A 21610-nucleotide genomic window follows, 5' to 3' on the forward strand; every position below is an offset into this window, starting at 1 on the left:
TGAATAATATCAAAGACTTTTTCATTTTCAAACGAAGAAAATACTCATTAGAAGGCAATCTTTGAAAACACCTACCAATGCTCTTTGTACCCCAAACTATTATTGGTTAATTGAAAATTAAACATTAATAACATAATTACATATTGACATTAGGGACAGAATTTGGAGTAAAGGTTACTGGTTCGATAATATTTGGCTCTGACGCCCTTTGTAAACAATACACTATCTTAAATAATTATAACTATTAAAAATAAATAATTTAAAAATGTGCTGATTAGTGTTTTCAACTTGTCAGTTATTCAGTGATCGTTGGGCGGAAACGCATATACGTAAATTATAAACTAAATTTTATGCGAGTTATATAAAAATTATACTGTTGTATTGTAATTAATTTTAAAATAGGGTAAGTAGGTACTAAGTAGTTACACGTCGTGTTTATTACGCTTAGGCATTTCAATGAATATATTTTTAATTTGTAATAAAATTTTTTTTATCAAATATTGGTAGCAGAGATCAGCTAGAATGCATAGAACTTAAAACCTATATTATGTATTAAAGCTAAATTTATTACTGTGATAATATATTTTGTTTTAAATAATTAAAAAAAACTTCTCAACGCAAAATATGGTTTCCTCGTATTTTTCCTATCTATTATAAGTTACAACTATAAATTCAGTTTATGACTGTTACATGGAGATAAACATTCTTAATAATGATTTAACTCACGTAGTACGTTACATAATTCATTTTATATATGCATAATATACTGATATGAAATTATGCAAATTGAAATGTTATCTTTTTTTACTTTAGTGTAAATTAATAAATTAACTTGTACTTACAAATAAAGTATTGACAATTATTACAAGTACAAGTGCCTTTATAGTTTTAAGTATTAAACGATGTTTAAAATACTCTTTTTCATCGGACTTTATGTTATATACTTATTTATATGAATGATCAGATAAACAATGAATGAGTAACGTGAATGTATTAAGTACCTATATATAATATAATTGAAGTATCTTGTAACGAATTAAAATTCTTCGAAACGTCGATAATGGAGATCAAATAGATATAATTTACATTATTATGCAGTAATTTATAGTACTTAAGAGGATACTATTTGTGTTTTATCACGAACCCACGCTCAACATTGCAAATTTTCGTTTGGCAGAACTAACTCTGTGTTATTAATTTTAATATTAGAGTGAATTCACCTATTGTCAAACTTAAAGTTAAGAACGTTACTTGTACTCCTATTTTTTTTCTCCATTTTTTAGTATTTTAATTTGTTTATAAGTTATATGATCATCTAAATTATTACAATTTAAAAATGCTTATAAATTATATAAAAATTAAAACACCGTGAGGAAGCCAACGTTAGGGACACGGGAAATTTTCTTAGCTTAAAGCTTGATAATAGGTGAATTTACTCTAATATTAAAATTAACAACAGGGTTAGTTTTGCTACATATATATTTGGTATGTTATGTGGGGCCACAGGGCAGAGAGAGAAAACAAAATAATGGTGCGCTAACATCCTCTTATAGTAAACTGAAAATAAACTTACCTCTTTGCTTTAGATATTTAAATTTATAAGCTCATTATAGTTTTGATAACTAAGTAAAAACGCTTTACATAGATTTAATTTAATACAAGTAATATGTATGATATGAATATATGATACTGTACATTTTCTCTTCTACATCTTCATAAATATTATATTTGCACCTTGAATCTTGACCTTACACATAACAAATTCGTGTTTTAGTTTTTCTTTTATCTTTTTGCGAATGAAATTAATATCATCGTTTTATTAATCTGTTCGACTGTCCATTAATTGAAAATAAGCTTACCAACCAACTACAAAAAATAAATAATCGCAATAATAATAATAATAATTTTTCAGAACATAGTTTAAATTGCATTATGGATTATTTTTGGCTCAAATGATATAATTGACTCTAGATGCAATGTGGAATATAAATATATACATAGGTTCAATTAAATAATTGTTTTGTAGTTCACTGTTTAGCGTATGTTTTAAAATTAATAGTAGGCTTTTTAATAATTGATAAATGGTGTTAAGTGTTAATAGACTGTCCACATGGAATTTATGCTAATCGTTTAAGAAAATTAATAAAGTGTAAATGTACTCACTAGAGGTGACTCTGAAGTTAATTATTGCTTATTTAGTATGATAATAAATTAAAACGACATACACATATTATTTACATACCTAGATAAATACAGTAATAATTAAAGTATATATATTATATAGTAAAAACGTATATGATTTTGTTAAATATTAACTCCATAGTGTTTCAGACTCTAGTGTCTATGAATCTATATACCTACTACGATCTAAACATTTAAGAATATTCAAAAGAATATTTATTGTTTGGCTAATCTTAAACGTATAAATTATAAAATCATTGATCATTGTGCATTGATAGTATTATACATTTAAATGATGGACAATTATGAATATAGTATTTAATTAGGTATACTTTGTTAAAAAATAACCAATATGAATCTCAATATCTCTTACAAATATCTATATAATATTTGGTATAGAATCATTGGACTTAGCTAGAATAATTATTATACTCGTTGATGTAAAATTGTAAATATTTTGACCAACACGTTTCAATAAACATTTTTTAATAATATTATGTTGATGTTAACAGACAAATTTTGCTACCGGTTCAAAAGACATCACTAGCACCACTGCAGCGGAAGCAGCAGGAGGTACTGCCGCCACTGGCGGTAAGTTTGCCGACGTCGTATGTCTGTCGTGTCATTAACGACAAAAGCAACACGACGTAATTGTATAAAAGTTAATAGGTATAGTTATATACATATTAATATTATATAGTATTAAAACTTATTTTAATTTAAATTGAACTTGACCCAATTTATTCTCCTACTGTATTTTTTTATTTACTAATCTGATAAACGTTGAAAGATTAACATTTTCAACTGGACTTAGTGTTTTTCATTATTTTTTTTTTGAATGAAGGAAATTAATAAAATATTAATTATCTAAAAGCAAATGTATTATTTTTTGAAGTTGACAAAAGTCGAATAATATTCATGATATATTTTGGTTTTTGAAGTAACTTTAAACCCTATAAACCATAATGTAATATTCAACTCGTTTGTACCTAAAAAAACCTTTAGAGAAGTTTGAAACTTTTGAAACATGGAATAGCCTAAAGTTGGCCATGGAATATTAAATTACCTAAAAAAAATATAATTTATGGTTTGAAAGTTTCATGAAGTATATAATTTTATTATTGGTATTCAGAGAAGTGACTAAAATAAAAGCTATACTTTTTGTTATTATTAAGTCCCTACAAACGCCCATTAATTCATATTGTCTAAAAAATAAAACAAATTGTCAAGTTAAGGATTGTGTAAAAACTTATTTCAATTGACTGTTCTACGTTAGTACGTGAATTAGTATTTTTGTTTTTGTGTACTTATAATTATTATAATATGAAATTTAATTTAATTACTAACGATCCTGCGCTAACGACTTAGTTATATTTTCTATCATTATATTCTTAACCCCTATATTATTATCGTTGGGGTTAAGCAATTGTATCATTGTAATTAGAGAAAAACACAATACAGAAACCTTTAGAAATTTTCATTTATAATGTATTAAGTACGAAGAGATTTCAGGTATTGAATACAGTAGAACTTCGATTAACCGTCACTGTCGGGACCGGGGCTATGACGGTTAATCGAATAGACGGTTAACGGAAATTTTGCAAAAAAAACGTGTGCATACATATATGTACACACATTTATTATATTTTTTACGTGTGTGTACTTTAAAAAAAAATTACTTACATATAACATATAAATTAATTATTATAACACATATAAATTATTAACATACATACCACTCATATTATAAAAAAAATCTGTAATTTTAGTTTGATTTTTTGATTCTCTAGCTTTTTTAGCAGCAATATTACGTATTTGACGTAGAAGTAAGACTTGCGTAGCATTTGACAATCGTCTAATTGCCTAATTATTTATTTTTTTCGGCGATGACCGATGACGGATAACAGAGAGTGACGGTTAATCGAAGTTCTACTGTATATTAAAAGAGTATTTATGTGTTTCAAAATATTACAAAACAACATACTAAATTTTAAATTATTTTATTTCCTTTCTACAACAAGATAAATATATTGATCATATTTGTGTAAAATTAACTATTAATTCCATTTGGAATCGATGATTCACAAACGACTTAATAACATGATTAATAAATATTGTTATTTTTACATTAGTTTATTGTTTAGAATTTATACTGTCAAGAGTTTCCAAATCTTTGAATGCTTTTTCTCACAAGTGTATATTTAGTACTTGCATGCTAATATATAACTAAAATTACTTTTTATGTATCCATTTTTCAAATTAATAATATTGCATTACCTATACTAAATTAAAGTAGTTAAATTGTATGATATGTATACACAATTTTGGTCAACCGATTCAAACATTTAAAATATTCAAAACTAATGAACCCTAATCATAAATAGCTGTGTTTAATTACAAAATAACTCTTAAATTAAAACATAATTATCTTTGAAAACTTGGCTATAAAAATAATAACTACCTTGGTAGTATTTATGAAATTATTCTGATGTATACAAATTGAATAATACTATACCTATAGCAATTTATGCATAATATATTTGTCGTTGTCTTTTAGAATACGATGAATGATAAATACTTGCTAAGGGAATCGCTATTAATATTAATAGAATAATATATTTCATAATATTAAGTGATGTAGGTGGCACTGTTAGATAAAAATATTTACAGGGTACGAGATCATTATGTATGATTCATACAGACATATTACCATGGAAAACAAATTCAAAGAAAAATACACATTAATAGATGGAATTGCATAATTTATGCGATCATTAACATATATAAAGGAGTACCGTAATGGCGTTATGTATATTGTCACATAAAAATAATTGTTATTGATTGCCCCTAATTATTTAATTATTTTTTAGATAAGCAAGTACAAATGTATAATATTATGATGTTATCGTTTAATTCAACCCCCGTAAGCCAATAATTCTTGCATCTTTCGAACTATAATATAAAAAAAGCTCGGGAATAGACCATAACGGTGACGGATCTGTGGTGTAATTTTTCAAGCACTTTTGCAGGTTTTTTATATTATTTGAGTTTGGAAACATTTACAGGAGTAATTTCAACATAACAAACAAGTGTATATAAAGAAAAATGATGTACAGCGACATCGCTCTGTACTTACTATTACTTATTTATATATATTACTTACTATTATTACATCAAAGTGACTAATTCTGTAGTATACTAAATTGGCACACAGAAGTTAGGCAATAAAAAGTGAATAATATATTATTTTTTAAATGTTTTTCTAAAAACAGAAAAACCAAAAAATCAAATAATTCTTTCTCGCTAGAATCTTAAATAGACAAAAAACCTAACCTATTACGAGATAATTTGGTGATATTTTTTTTTAGCCCTTTGAAATAAATAACTTTTATCTATCTTAGTGTATTTTTTTTCCTTTGAGCAACATTAACTTCTTCAATAGTACTAAAACGTATTTTTTTTTATAACAGAATGGTTTATTTCATTTCGGAACCTTGTAAACAAATATACTTTTTACATTATTAACTAAAAAAATATAAATACCTAAAAATCATTCATCGTTCATAATATTTACTAAGGTTTCTTCAGCCGTAGATGTATAACTTCTTTCACAGTATTTATTTTATTATTTAAGGTTTTAAATTTTTTTTTGAAACCCTTTTCGAAAATAAACTTTCTTAAATTATTAAAAAATAAGTACCTAGGTATAGTAAAGCTTTTATCTTTTACTTTGACTCAATATATTACACGTTTACACTCGTCATGCATTTTTTCAAATGTCTCGTGTAAAATATATTTTATCAAAGTGATTAAATTTTCAATTTAAAATACGGCTGAAAAGCTTCACTAATCGTAGGGGCTTTATAAATCTTTGTGATTTCGATGATTACATATTTAAATTGTATTGTTTTAAAATGAATAAGGATTGATAACCATAAATGTTAAATTGAAATAAAAAATAATATCATATAAACCCTCACAATAATAAATTAAAACGTCGATTATCATAACATTATTATTAAATTTTGTAATAGCATACAAAATTAACATTTATAGGACCAAATATATGGTGTTGTGAGGAATAAATAACAAATTAAAAATATTGATAAAAATGTTTTAATTAATCTATTTATCTTTGTGATATGATAATTTTTACTAGAAGAAAACAATTCCATGTACAATGTTTTATCTATATAATATACCTTGAAGTATTGTAAAATCAATAGAATTGTTGTGTGATTATACTATTTACAAAATACCATAGCTGAACACACCTGAATTTTAGTGCGTTCATAAAAATAATATTATTTTAAAGTACAGTTTTAATAAAAATTATTTCTTGTGTATCAACACATTTCTCTTATATGAGTAAAATATTAATAAATACAATAAGTACGACCTATATGTAAGATAATTTATTGAAATAATATACAAATAACCTACAAACCTGATAAATGCTCCATTTTTACAACAGAAACAACAGCTGTATTCAAGCTATACTTTTAATAACCAACGATGACTACCCTAAATATATCATACCTACTCAGAAATACACCTAACATAGTGAATGGTGTAAAAATAATTTCAACCTAGGTGACATGGCAACGCCCATTAAAAGCAAGTTAGAGGAAGCCATCATAAAAATAAACAAATAACTTTCATGTAACTATAGGGTACTGGTGTAGACGGCAACGAAATAGCAGAAAATCAAGCCAAAATAGAACTTAAACAGCTAAGCTGGAAGGAATATGCTCTATGATATTAAAAATTACATAAAAGCAAACATGTAACATAAATGTCGACTACTATGAAAACAACAAAAAACCAAATTAAAAACAGAACTTTAAATGGAAAAACTCCAAACTCAAATGAAATGAAGAAATTGCTATAAATCGCCTTTGAATATTTTAAAGGGAACCAAGTTGGCCCCTCGGATTCCTTATGTTCAAAAAAGAACGTGTAAAGTTAACCTTTCGATTAAGCACACAATATCTGAGTTCCGGAAATACAAAACCAAAAAATGTATTCAAACATATTTCAAAACCTTGACATCTCTTGGTCCGAAATTCCTAATCCGAAAAACAACAAAACAATCATACAATTTTTAAAAATAACCAACTTACTCAACAAAATCTATTACCATATGAAAAAAATGTACCAATTTATTTTTATTTTCACGAAATTTCGTATTCTTCCCTCAAACCACATTCAATTTAATATTGTAATTATTTAAATAACACTGTCACGAAATTGAACTGTGACTAATAGATTTTACCGCTGATGTTTCCTCGTGATAAATAAAAGAAAAAAAAGATTGACTGTAATGAAATTTACTGAATATATTATATTCTTGTTTAAAAAAAAAATAAGAAAGAATTATATTTTAAATAATAACTGAATGACGTAGAGTGTTAGTTAATTATTAAAACAACGAGTTAATGATGTCACAACTGAATAAATTAAAAGTTTTATCTCTATAAGCTCTCAAATTTTCCCTTTAATATAGCTATTTCTTTATTTAGTGTTTTAATTATGTATGCGCAAATCCCAATGTTTGCTTAAATTTCAAGGAATTTTTCTGCAAGGACTAAAAGAAAGAAAAACTAATCAAGAATGTAACTCACATTCCCTACGAAAACTGCTCGTAACAATATACCTTGGAATGTCAACCGTAATAACATGTGTGCATAAATACATAATACATTTAATGCTGCATATACTACTAAGTTGTTCTTATTATTGTATTAATAAACGATGCTAGATGAGGGTCAATCAAGTTCGGACCCCTCCTACTGATGTAACTATAGGAAAACAATTCCTAATACATTATTATAATAATATACAGGGTATTGGTATTTTAATCGAAATAATTAATTTATTATTTTCCGTTATGTGTGGGATACCTAGGTACTCTAAAAGTCTTACCAATTTTGAATGTCTTTTCCAATCGTTTTTATTTCCTATAGTAACCAACCGCCTCACTTATCATATGCGAGATATATCACCTGTATCTTTAACAAATAACAATATATTAATATTATTGTACAATGACTGGTTTAATTGCTCTGCATTCTAGACCAAAAAAAATTATATTTCTGATTACCTAATAACTTAGGTATAATAATATGGTCGATCAAGACGTATTAATAAATTACACATTAGGTATTTTAGCTGTGTTATTATTTATTTTATTTTTACTGCGTTATTCCGTTTGTCATTGCCCTTTCGAGACAACCGCCATCTTTGGGTTCGGCAATGTTATTATAATATAGTGGTTAACAAATTCTAAATTAATATAATACGCTTGTGTACAGTTCGTGCGTCATTGCTATCTGGGATCATCTGACGGCGGAAAGCGTAAGCGTTCTCGTATTATATTAGTATAATATAATATTGTATAACATACATTCGCCGACGCCGACGGACGGACAGTAGGTGTAAATTAGTAACGTCCGGTGATGATGAGTACAACAGTGGTAGTATATGTATATATTTATGTCAATAAATGTATTTAGTTTGTGTGCGAGTGAGGTGGTAAATGTGGCCAACGGCGATGTGCATTCGGTGGTGTTGATTATATAGACGTACATACGCTTGCTGCTCGTACGTACCAGTATGTGATCCGCAACTTTATCCCGTTTTATAAATTGCTAAATTAATTGGTACTGTTATTGTGGTAATAAAAAAAAAAAACTGAAATTCGTTTAAAAACTTAATAGTCGCAATAATTATATGATGAAAAAAAGTAAAAAAAAAATAACCATAATAGGTCATGATAAGATAATGATGCGTTAGACTCTATCGGTTAGAGTTAAACTCTATTGCGATGAACGGCATTTACAAATACGGATAATAATTTTTAATTTTTTTTTTTTATAAACAGATAAACAAATATGGCCACAATAGACGGGCGACCCGCCCAATATGGGGTAACGTTAAAACAATTACGTGAGCTCATGGAGCACAGAGGTCGAGAAGGAATCGTCAAACTAAACGAACTGGGTGGCGTTCAGGATGTTTGTAAAAAGCTGTATACATCACCCAGTGAAGGTAATTATTAGAATTTAATCAATGTTATTTGTGTATTTTTAACAAATAATTGTAACTCTATTTCGTTGTTTTTAATACGTTTTGTAGGATTAAGTGGATCTACAGCCGATCTGGAGCACAGGAAAGAGACGTTCTCCTCAAATACCATACCCCCTAAACCTCCAAAGACGTTCATGCAACTTGTCTGGGAAGCTTTGCAGGATGTCACTCTAATTATTTTAGAAATTGCTGCTCTCGTATCATTGGGATTATCACTTTACAAACCAGCCGACGAAGAATGTAAGTTTTTTCCGAAAGTGATGTGTAAATAGTTATTGTTTTTTTATATATTAATACTACAATTTTCGTTATTTTAGCAATGGGTGCAGAAGACGATGAAGCAAAACATGGATGGATTGAGGGATTAGCTATATTAATATCCGTTATAGTAGTCGTTATTGTAACAGCGTTTAATGATTATACAAAAGAAAGACAGTTCCGTGGTCTTCAAAACCGTATTGAAGGTGAACACAGATTTAATGTCATCAGGGCGGGCGAACTGCGACAAATCTCTGTAGGAGAAATAGTAGTTGGGGACATTTGCCAGGTAATTATACTTTGATAACTTAATCAATATAAATAGAAACCAAACGTCATCATTATTATATAGATTAAATACGGAGATTTGCTACCAGCTGATGGTGTGCTAATTCAAAGTAATGATTTGAAAGTTGATGAATCTTCTTTAACTGGTGAATCAGACCACGTCAAAAAAGGAGAAGCATTCGATCCCATGGTTTTATCAGGTATGAATAATTTAAATTTTAATTGTTAAAGAAACCTAATAAATTTTTTGTGCTTAAGGAACCCATGTAATGGAAGGCAGTGGAAAAATGTTGGTCACTGCAGTGGGTATAAATTCTCAGGCTGGGATAATATTCACACTCTTAGGCGCAGCAGTGGATCAACAAGAGGAAGAAATGAAGAAACAACGGAAAGGTAAACTGTTAGATCTCGTTCAAACTTTGTGTAGTTATAAAAATACATTTCTGAAGATAGTTTACTTCTTTACATTGTTATTCTTAAAATTCAAGTCTCGGAAAATTATCCAAATTTGTGTATAATATTATATGTATGTGGACTGTTCAAATAGATGTGATGGCATGTAACAACTTTTATTTTATACTAATTTTACAATTTATTTGATACATTGAAATTCGATTTACTAACTAAGTAATTAGTATCTGGGATATTTTATTTTTTTTAAGATTTTCTAAATGTCTGTCATTGATATTTTATCATACATAATCCATTTATTTTGTATTTATTAGTAATATGCATAGTCAAATACTAAAAAAACTATATACGACAATACTGGAAATTTAATTTGAATGGCTGGCGACAGTGATCAATTTCACCTGAGGTTACCTATTTAAAATACCACTTAAAAATATAGCATATTGTATTAAGGAGATGGATAGGCAACCACTAGTGAAATTGATCGCCACAGACCTACAGTGTCTCAAACAATTTTTGCTAGTTTTCCATATTGTCGTATGTATTATTTAGTATTGTACCCTTAAATAATTTAATTATACTTATTGGTACTGTTCATTTTTTTCTTCAACTAATGATTATATTAAAATAGTTCATTAAAATTAAATATTTTATAAATAGAAGCCAAAAAACTCAAGACAAAGAAGAGCTTAACTGATGAAGTACCACCTACCATCAACAGCCATGCCACTGATATCGGTATGAAACAAATGGATAAAGGAGCTGAAACAGATGACGATGCTGCTGAAGGTGGAGGAAAATCTGGCGAGTCAGAAGAACCAGCAAAAAAAGACAAGTCTGTGTTGCAAGCTAAACTCACAAAGTTGGCCATTCAAATTGGATATGCTGGTAAGTAAACCAATTGTTATCTTTTAGATTTTATATAACACATATTTTATTTTCATTACTAGGATCAACGATTGCCGTACTTACTGTGCTTATATTGGTAATTCAATTTTGTATTCATACATTTGTCATACAACAAAAACAGTGGAAAAATCATTACGCTGGTGAATTTGTTCGTCACCTTATTATTGGTGTCACTGTCTTGGTGGTGGCTGTTCCTGAAGGACTTCCTCTCGCTGTTACTCTGTCTTTAGCGTACTCAGTCAAGGTAATTAATATCATTGTGTTATCTTCATTGTCATCATTTGTGTTTATTAAAAAAAAAGTTGCACTGTATTTTTAATTATTAATATTTATTTTGTAAACTATGTAGAAAATGATGAAAGATAACAACTTGGTAAGACATTTAGACGCTTGCGAAACTATGGGTAATGCCACTGCCATTTGTTCTGATAAGACCGGTACACTAACAACAAACCGAATGACAGTTGTCCAGTCTTACATTTGTGAAGTTCTCAGTAAAACAATGCCTCAATTTGCATCCATACCATCAAATGTTGGAAACTTATTAGTGCAAGCTATATCTATTAATTCAGCGTATACGTCTAAAATTATGCCACCCGACGATCCAACTAGTGAACTACCAAAGCAAGTTGGTAATAAAACTGAGTGTGCACTCCTAGGATTTATCCTTGCTCTTGGTAAAAATTACCAAACATGGCGTGACGATATACCCGAAGAAATGTTAACACGTGTATATACATTTAATTCCGTGCGGAAGTCCATGAGTACAGTCATTCCAAGAGAAGGCGGTGGCTACAGATTATTTACTAAAGGTGCCTCTGAAATCGTACTAAAAAAATGTTCGTATATCTACGGTCGCGATGGTCGATTGGAGAAATTCACACGTGAAATGCAAGATCGTTTGGTGAGAAATGTCATTGAACCTATGGCTTCTGATGGCCTTCGTACTATTTCTGTTGCGTACAAAGATTTCATACCCGGAAAAACCGATACGCCCAACCAAGTGCATTATGAAGGTGAACCAGACTGGGAATCCGAAGACAATATAGTGTGCGATCTCACTGCACTGTGTGTTGTAGGAATTGAAGATCCCGTTCGACCAGAGGTAAAATTTACACTTCCTTTAAATTTAAAGAAGATATGTTGTTTACTTTGAGTTTAATTATAGGTGCCTGAAGCTATTAGAAAATGTCAGCGAGCTGGTATTACTGTACGTATGGTTACCGGAGATAATGTGAACACAGCCCGATCAATTGCTACCAAGTGTGGTATATATAAAACTGGTGAAGACTGGCTTGTATTGGAAGGCAAAGAATTCAACCAACGAATTCGTGATGCTAATGGCGATGTTAGTTTAATTTACTATTTTGATTTTAATAAAATATGTATTAAATTGTTTTGTTCTTACAGGTTCAACAGCATTTATTGGATAAAGTGTGGCCTAAATTGAGAGTATTGGCCAGGTCATCGCCAACAGATAAATACACACTGGTAAAGGGTATTATTGATAGTAAAGTGAGTGAAAGTCGTGAGGTAGTGGCAGTGACTGGTGATGGTACCAATGATGGTCCTGCATTGAAAAAAGCCGACGTTGGATTTGCTATGGTATTAAATATAAATAATTATACAATAAAAGCTAAAATAATAATAACTATATTTAAACATAACACTTAACTACTTATTAGTTGTAAACAATTTCTGTTACTTGTATGATTTATAACAGTTTGTAGTTTAGTTATTTAAACAAAGTAAATGGGTGTGATATTTATTATTAACGATTATTTAATTTAATTTGTTGTAAATTATATGTACCCAAACTATACTAATATACTGTTTAAATATCCATGTCCCGTAGTCCGTATCATTTTGACATTAATAAATCACGTATATTTTTGTTTTGAAATTTAATACTTAAATTAAAACTTTAAATTTCGTTTGATTTCTACCATATGAGGCCCAACATAGGAAGAATGCCATGGTCACTTATTAAATTGTTTTGTGAAAACATCACTAACAGTTAAAACTTAAAAGTCAAATATTAAGATTAGCACCTGAGAGCAATCGTTTTTGTGTGGTCTCTATATAACAATTATTGTATTTAATGATAACTTCACTATCCACACCACCGGCGAAAAACTATAGTCATGTGATATTTGTTCGAATACATTTATTAAAAATGTAATTTACTAATTCACACCTGTAAGGCTGTAAATACCATTCATGTGTGTTATATATTTAAAATACTTTCTTAAAAATAACAATTCACATTCATACTTGAGAAAAGACGTTCTCGCATGACGACCGTCTTTAATTGTTTAAAAGAAATGTCAAAATGATTAAGGACGTCCAATTCTCATGTGAATTTTTATTAATTTACAAGGAAAATCAACTTTGGAAAACAAAGAAGATATATTTAGATCGTATTGCAAAATGCTTTTCCCAATTATGCTGTGAAATAAGTTTTAACGTTTTTAGTTTATTTTTATTATTAATATCTATTCGTTATGATATACATTGTTTTGTTGAATTACATAATTTCTCCAACTTAATAAAAAATATAACTTATTAGGGTTTTTTAATAACTTAACGACACATGTCTTATGCTAAAGAACTTTTTTTAATAGAAAATAAACAAATCGTATAAGTAATTTTTAAAATTTTGATTAACTAAAAAAAACTTAATAAATAACTTAATTAATAGGATTACAAATTTTTGAATATTTCTCATTGGTTTTTTCTCATTTTAATCGTTCGCTTAAGACACTCTTATAGTCTTATGTTTGTTTTTGTAGGGTATTGCTGGAACAGATGTAGCTAAAGAAGCTTCAGATATTATTTTGACAGATGACAACTTCAGTAGTATTGTTAAAGCAGTTATGTGGGGTCGTAATGTATACGACAGCATTGCTAAATTTTTACAATTCCAGTTGACCGTAAATGTGGTAGCCGTTATTGTAGCGTTTATAGGAGCATGTGCCGTCCAAGACAGTCCGCTAAAGGTAAGCATAACATCAGACACAATTGTAGTTAAATTTGTCGTTTTTTTTATACAATTTTATGATTTTATTATTAATAATTTGCAAAAAAAAAGTACAAAATATTTTGTTTACGCACTTACCCAGGCCGTTCAAATGTTGTGGGTGAACTTGATTATGGACACGTTGGCTTCGTTGGCGTTAGCCACGGAGTTGCCCACTTCCGACTTGTTGTTGCGGAAACCGTACGGCCGTACGAAGCCTTTAATATCGCGCACCATGATGAAAAACATCATTGGCCAGGCCGTCTACCAATTGACGGTCATCTTTTCACTGTTGTTCGCCGGTGACAAGATGCTGGACATACCGACCGGCCGTGGAGCCGAATTCGGCTCAGAGCCAACCCAACATTTCACCGTCATTTTCAACACGTTCGTCATGATGACGCTGTTCAACGAGATCAACGCACGTAAAATCCACGGTCAGCGCAACGTGTTTCAGGGATTCTTCACCAACCCGATATTCTACAGCATATGGATCGGCACCGTGCTGTCACAAGTGTTCATCATCCAGTACGGCAAGGACGCTTTCAGCACCAAGAGTCTCACACTGGAGCAGTGGATGTGGTGCTTGTTGTTCGGGTTCGGCACTCTGTTGTGGGGTCAGATAGTCACCACTGTGCCTACACGAAAAATCCCGAAACTTCTGTCGTAAGTAAAATGCTCGTAAGCGCTGAGCCGGCTGTGACAGTCCTGGGGTGTCACCTACCCCCCCCCCCCCACTCATTAACACGCCAACAACATAATATTTTGATACATTTAATATTAGCGATATTCGATGTGTAGTTAGTAGCTAATAGTTAGAATTTAATCTCGGTTCGTATCGTGCAAGCCGTTTTAGTTTAAATGAATCTCTTTTGTTCCGGGATAAATTCACAGCACTCTGTCTAATATTAGATCACATAATTTGACCTCAAGTGGAACTACTTAAGGTTTGCTATTTTCCTACGGCGTTGGCGAATTAATGGTGAAAGTTGAGATCTACTTGAAACAGATTTCGTATCCGAGACGAACCCATATAATTATATCATACCCCAGATCAAATGTCGATTAGTACATTCGAGCTTTCCCACTCCCAGCACTATAAATGTCATAGATTAAATAACGTCCTAATGATTATATTGTTGTAGCATTATTATACCGATTGCGAGACGAACCGCGCTTATTAACCACTCTGTCGCCTTGTGATTTTTGTCATTCGCAGATGGGGACGCGGACATCCAGAGGAGTACACCAACGCTATTAACCTAGGTGAAGAGAACAGATACGATCCCGATTCCGGGCAAAAGCCGCGGGCCGGCCAGATCCTGTGGATCCGTGGACTGACCAGGCTACAGACTCAGGTTAGAGCATCATTGGCTGCATCACTGATTGCCGCCAAAATAGGGCGGATAAAAGTTGATTTTTTTGTCTATTGTTCACGTCGTTTTATCTTGTTGTCAATGTCCATTCTTATACTTTAAATCGTCCTTAATTTTTGTTTTTATAGATTATTTTATTTCTTCTTGCCAATCGATATACACGTTACACATAATTTTTTTAAATTAATGTCTTATCGTCGTATTTCTAATATAGTTATTTCGCGTATATCTTCACTGCTGCAGTGCGACCGTATTATATATTTTAACATGATACGATATATTCTTCATGGATACGACAATTTTTTCTCTTCGTCGTTTGTTGTTCGTTTTTCTAAAATTTGTGTGCAAGTTATTTTTACATACATCGTTTTTTCAGTCGTATTATATTGTTACTATATATTGTTACTATACTCTGTCTCACTATCAATTTCGCCGTTTTTCTCTCTTCTCTCTTAGTTAGTATATTACATTCAGTTTTATAGTTTTGTTTTTTAATTTATTTTAATTTACTTTTCTACCGTGGTTTGTACATAACGTTACCGAAATGTAACATTGTCGTATGCGTATACCTATATATTATTATATACATTTTATGACGATGCGTTTTCGTTAACGTATTTTACATGACACACGTCATGTTGTTAACTATTAACGAATTATTAACTAGAACAACATGAGGGGGCGTTACAAGTGATTAAGCCCTACCGAGGGTCCATAAGATTACTTTATACTAATATTAATACTCATCAGTGATCATATATTTCTAATATATGTGTTATATTATACTGTATAACATCGTACTTATATAATCAACAGAAAAAAGGAATATTAATGATAATCAAAAATGACATCACTGATATCCGTGTATTGTATTGAAAATCGTCGATATTTTTTCCTATAACGTTTTGTCGAATTCTTATCGTACTCTATAGTTGGCCGCGGAGTAGTAAAATAGAAAGTTATAAGTAGCTTACTATAATTTTCTATTTTAGTTTATACATATACGTTGTGTGAATAATATATTATATATTATGTCCGTTACAATATATTATCTGTGACGACTGCACGACATGATAATTTTCTTGTACATTCGTTAACTCTCTCCTCCTACAAACCTTGGGGGATGTTGTAAGCACAACTAAATAACCGTGCACGTCATTATTGTGAATCAACAATGGATTTTCATTCATTAGGACGAATTTCCTACAATATACGTATCGTACGACCGATGCATGACACGAGTGATGGGTCCATTTGTATGTTCCGAGTGGTTTTCATCATTAGGTACCTATATACTTATTCTAGTAATTCCTGAATCCATCCAACCGATCTCGTTATGAAACATGGGAAAATTATTATTCAATATAGATTTAATCGTTTCAGTCTTACACAAAAACATTGGTGTTTGAATAATACTTTTTTCTTGGTCGGTTGAAAACGCGAGTTACTCTCCTGCCCATCAATAGCCGAGCAAGCGAGTGAGCCAGCTAAAATCTACCAATCTCCTTCCTTTCATGTTATTTGGAAAAACCTAATAACTGATGTGTTGTATAATAAGGCAAATCTTGTCAGTGTTCTGTTATCATTTTATTTTTTTCGAAAAATCAATGAAATGCTACATAATAGTAGGTACATGTAATATTATACATATTGTTATTAATGAGTGGATACATTTTATGTGCTAGTTTTCTTTTGTTTAGTTTTGCTTTCACTAAAACGATTCATTATAATATATACACTATACAGTAAGTTTCGCTTCATGTGATCGCATTGGTGCAGATTATTTTGATTTTATTGACTGATATATTTCTTAAAACATATTTTTTTTAATTATCCTTTTTACTTAGTTGATTGCAATTGAGTAATTTATTACTCGCCTTATTTACTCATTAGTAATTTATTTTCTATATTTGCTTGACATGAATTTCGCACATGATATAATTAATAATATTATGTGATGTTATTATGATTAAAATGCTCTGTTTTAAAAGCCGTACAAGCCATACATTTGTGGTTCAATTATCCGGTTCACAGCGGTTCTAATAAATGGTAATTTATAAATATATAATTTGTTATAAATACAACAGGTAATGTTTTTCATTTTGATTCCAGTAGTTGATTCTACAAACCAGAGATCTCATAAGGCAAAGCTCACTGTATACCATATTTTCATTATCATTATTACCCACTTTATTATTTGTTGTATAGGATCTAGTAGAATTTACATAGATATATCTAATAAGTAGATAGTCCGCGTTCCAATTACTAACATCATTTTTGGTATATTACACGTTTCTTAAATTAAGAAATATGTATATTATTATCTTTTAATTTGAAATTGTAGATAGTTAAAAATGTACTGCGCGAAGTGTTGAGTTTTTAAAATAACGGATTAGTAATTTTTTGCATCGACACATAGATGCGTATATAAGTGGTTTTATTGTTTTCATTATAGCTTACGAATCATACTTGACTACGAGTTCGGTAGTAGGTATAATCGTCATAACATAAACTATGTTACCGATTTGGCAATTATTCTGTCACTGTCCAGCGTCCTCACCACCCCTAAATCCCCTACCCTTCCACAACATATCTCTAATTATATGGATTGAATAATAATAATAATAAAAAAAAGTGTATACTTATAATTTAGCACCTATATCGTAATTATTAATTTATTGAAATAAATAAAAATAAAAAGTTATTGTACACATCACCTAAAACAAGATAAAAACACACTTCGCATGACACGCGTGTTGTGTTTGTGTGTTTGCAGCTGCGTGTCATCCGGGCTTTCAAGTCCACACTAGAAGACCTGGAAGAACGACGTTCCATACATAGTTTCCGCACCACTACCAGCTCGCGGGGCCGTCCTTTGTCAGACAACATCACGTACATAGACGAGGAACACAACCACCACCACCAAGCTGTCCCTCCTACTAACAACAAGACACCACTCAGTGAGGGATAAAAAAAAAAATAATATTCATAATAACGAATTGTCCTATAACTGTCTTGTGAACGTCACGTTTAAAAAGGAAAAAAATCGAAAAAAAACAACAAACAAACAAATGAGCAATTTCGTAATAATTTATTTATTTACATAATATATTATTATAAATACAATATAATGTATGTGTATACATTATGTAACGATAATTATTATTGTCATCGTTATTTTTTATTTAACTACATAATATATATAATATATAACATATATATATATATATATATATATATATATTTATTTTTTTTACTAACGTTTTTTATCGACTTATTATTATTATTATTATTATTATTATTATTATTACTATTATTAATATTATACTTACGTACAAATTATATGAATTTTCGAGCTTGGGTATATTTTGTTTTCGTTCTTTTTCTGGGATAGAATATTTTTTTTTTTTAACTAACTGGGTGGTTTTCAATCCTATACATTTATATTACATTATATTCTCTCAATGTCTCAATAATATGTATCTCTCTCTCTCTCTCACACACAAAAACACACTCAATTTCTCTCTCACTCTCTCTCTCTCTCTCTCTCTCTCTCTCTCTCTCTCTCTGCCTTTGCGTGTGCCTCCCCACCAACTGCAGTGCATCTACTGGTCAACTTGGGAATTTGTACGCGGTGTCGGCTGAGTATCGGTTAAAGCTTATTTCGTAAACGCGCGGGCTGTGCTTGAATCTTGATGTATAATGCATTGTATTACTAAATGGGTATCGCGTAAAATATCGACGTATTACTGTTCTATACTAACTTTCGATTATATTTCTGATACTTGAGTTGTGAGATTACAGCGTACTGTCTACATAAACATAAAAAAGAACTAGATAGCCACAGTAAAATTGAAGCCGGTCGCTATATATGCCTACAGGGAAATACATATAGGGCATTACAATATATTACAACTGATAAAGATAATGATTTGATATTTTAATCTTAGATCTAAAAACTTAATATAGATTTTGTAGTCTTATCAATCATTATCAAATCTTATCAGTTATAATGTCTTGTAAATATTGCACTGTAGGCATACAGTTGACGACTTCAACCCTCTGACAAAAACAAGATGTATTTGGCTATCTATAGTTGTTACATATGATTTGTAATGCTGAGTTGCATGTGACATGTATTAATTTAAAATTTCATTCTACAATTTCATGGACCAATCATGGGCCACTAAATCATGTTTAAAAGGCCAATTAGGCCACTATTAATTCATTAAAATGCAACCCGGCATTTGACTGTCTGTCACGAAAAGACAATGCTAAAATCGTGTTATCTAATTCTTTTCAAACACATCCACTGTCTAACGTTGACAATCCACGATGCCTATTTAGTGATGCATTAACACTAACAACCAATATTCTTATTTCACACACAATTAATAATAATATTATAATACCACGCTACCCGTACTAACAAAAAAACGGCAATCGGGTTTTACTAACACAATTTACCAATAGGTACATCAATATAATATGTGAGTAGGCTGCGAAGGCAAAGTTATATATCATATTATTTACATATTTAATGTTATATTATATTTATATTATTACTGTTATTATTATAACTATTGTTATATTATTATTATTATTTCATTTATATTATTATTATTTAATAATGTGCCACATATTTACTTAGGTAAATTCGCCTGCGCTAATAGCTATCGTTTAATGTCTTATTATACTATACATTGTTTGATGTCTGGCTCTCTCGCTCACTCACTCTCTTTCACTCTGTCACTCTTATTTCTCTGTCTCCGTATGTCTATACCTTGTTTATTATCTATTTACACACTATATATTACATATTATACTTACTTATAATCACAATCTTTTACGCACATTCGTGATTATGATACTTTTATTATTATTATTATTATTATTATTATTGTTATTATTATTGTTGTTGTTGTTGTCTTGCTCTTGCCGAACATCGGGCATTATACGTTAAAACTTGCACACCAATACTATAATACTATATAATATTTTATATATTATTAGTATTTCTACTTGGGCCACAACGCGAGGTGTGAAAATTATCTCAATACTGCGAAATATGCAGTATAGCTTCGCAAGCGAAACAACGCTCTAATAATAATTCAAAACGTATGGCTTGTCTGGGCGTGGTTCGAATGATGTGAAAAACCAAAACGACACGCTTATCATGTCACATACTGAATGTCACGATAATCATAACATACTCCTTAGGAATTTTTTATTTGAAGTCTACCACCATTGATTATATTGCGTGTCCCTCATATGTCATAAAGATTTTGTTTTTTTAAACTCTAGTGTATGGATATTGAATGGAAAACATTACTTGTGTAATGCCTATAGCAGACATGCACATACAATAATTTCATACCTAACTCCATCTTAATTTTTAGGTTGTATTTTAATGCTGATGGCGATCATATACTGGTGGCTGCTTTGGGTTTCGATCTCTGTGTATTTGTCTGTATATGACGTTTTTGGAAATATGGCTTTTTTATTTATTGGTGATGCAGCGGTTATATATTGATTTGGTTTGGTTGCGTATACGCGCACTTGGTGGTTATCTTCATTATTTCTATCGCACTTTTTCAACCTAAATGCTATATTGATTTCATTTATCCTTATGGTAGTTTATTACATATTTTATAATATATACAGCCAGTTCATGGATCATGTATCACTATAATATGCGTGATATGCAAAGAATGAAATTGTAATTATTATGGATCTAAATTGAAACATTTAATATTATGTTTTTATTCCTAACAGGAAAATAGTCAGTCAAATTATAACAATATATTATAATTGTTATGATTATGTAAAAATTATTAATGCAATGGTAGAAAAAACATATTTAACGTGGTTTTGATGAAAATTATTCGTTAATCTAATACAATTAATATTAAACGTTAAAGGTGATAGGCGGTGAATTGCAAGAACGTTTGATTCCGGTCCCATACAGCAAGAGCTCCACTGACCAAGCTGTAAGCCGCTTTCTTCCTTAAACTGATTTTGTTTTATTTTCTTGTTTTCATTTGGTTTGTTTGATATTACTACTTTTTGGTCTGCTATT

The 21610-nt window shown here is 30.1% G+C and overlaps 1 protein-coding gene across 17 annotated transcripts in view; it reads left to right on the forward strand.

The window, feature by feature from the left end:
* Nucleotides 1-21610, forward strand: part of LOC111038354 (plasma membrane calcium-transporting ATPase 3) — a 64355-nt gene that overhangs the window by 28004 nt on the left and 14741 nt on the right. For 6 of the 17 annotated variants that reach the window (XM_022321407.1, XM_022321405.1, XM_022321406.1 and 3 more), the window contains exons 2-16: nucleotides 2694-2850; nucleotides 9065-9231; nucleotides 9319-9510; nucleotides 9588-9817; nucleotides 9881-10016; nucleotides 10075-10209; nucleotides 10888-11115; nucleotides 11178-11380; nucleotides 11486-12241; nucleotides 12305-12484; nucleotides 12547-12741; nucleotides 13929-14135; nucleotides 14259-14821; nucleotides 15375-15513; nucleotides 21453-21521. In XM_022321407.1, the coding sequence (XP_022177099.1) occupies nucleotides 9075-9231; nucleotides 9319-9510; nucleotides 9588-9817; nucleotides 9881-10016; nucleotides 10075-10209; nucleotides 10888-11115; nucleotides 11178-11380; nucleotides 11486-12241; nucleotides 12305-12484; nucleotides 12547-12741; nucleotides 13929-14135; nucleotides 14259-14821; nucleotides 15375-15513; nucleotides 21453-21521 (3390 nt within the window). In that variant the 5' untranslated portion in view covers nucleotides 2694-2850; nucleotides 9065-9074. Of the gene's footprint in view, nucleotides 1-2693; nucleotides 2851-9064; nucleotides 9232-9318; nucleotides 9511-9587; nucleotides 9818-9880; nucleotides 10017-10074; nucleotides 10210-10887; nucleotides 11116-11177; nucleotides 11381-11485; nucleotides 12242-12304; nucleotides 12485-12546; nucleotides 12742-13928; nucleotides 14136-14258; nucleotides 14822-15374; nucleotides 15514-18307; nucleotides 18569-21452; nucleotides 21522-21610 lie in introns of those variants that run through there. The other 11 variants (XM_022321411.1, XM_022321409.1, XM_022321410.1 and 8 more) reach the window with 6 other exon arrangements.

Source organism: Myzus persicae, unplaced genomic scaffold, assembly GCF_001856785.1.
Source record: "Myzus persicae strain clone G006 unplaced genomic scaffold, MPER_G0061.0, whole genome shotgun sequence".
Classification (NCBI taxonomy): domain Eukaryota; kingdom Metazoa; phylum Arthropoda; class Insecta; order Hemiptera; family Aphididae; genus Myzus; species Myzus persicae.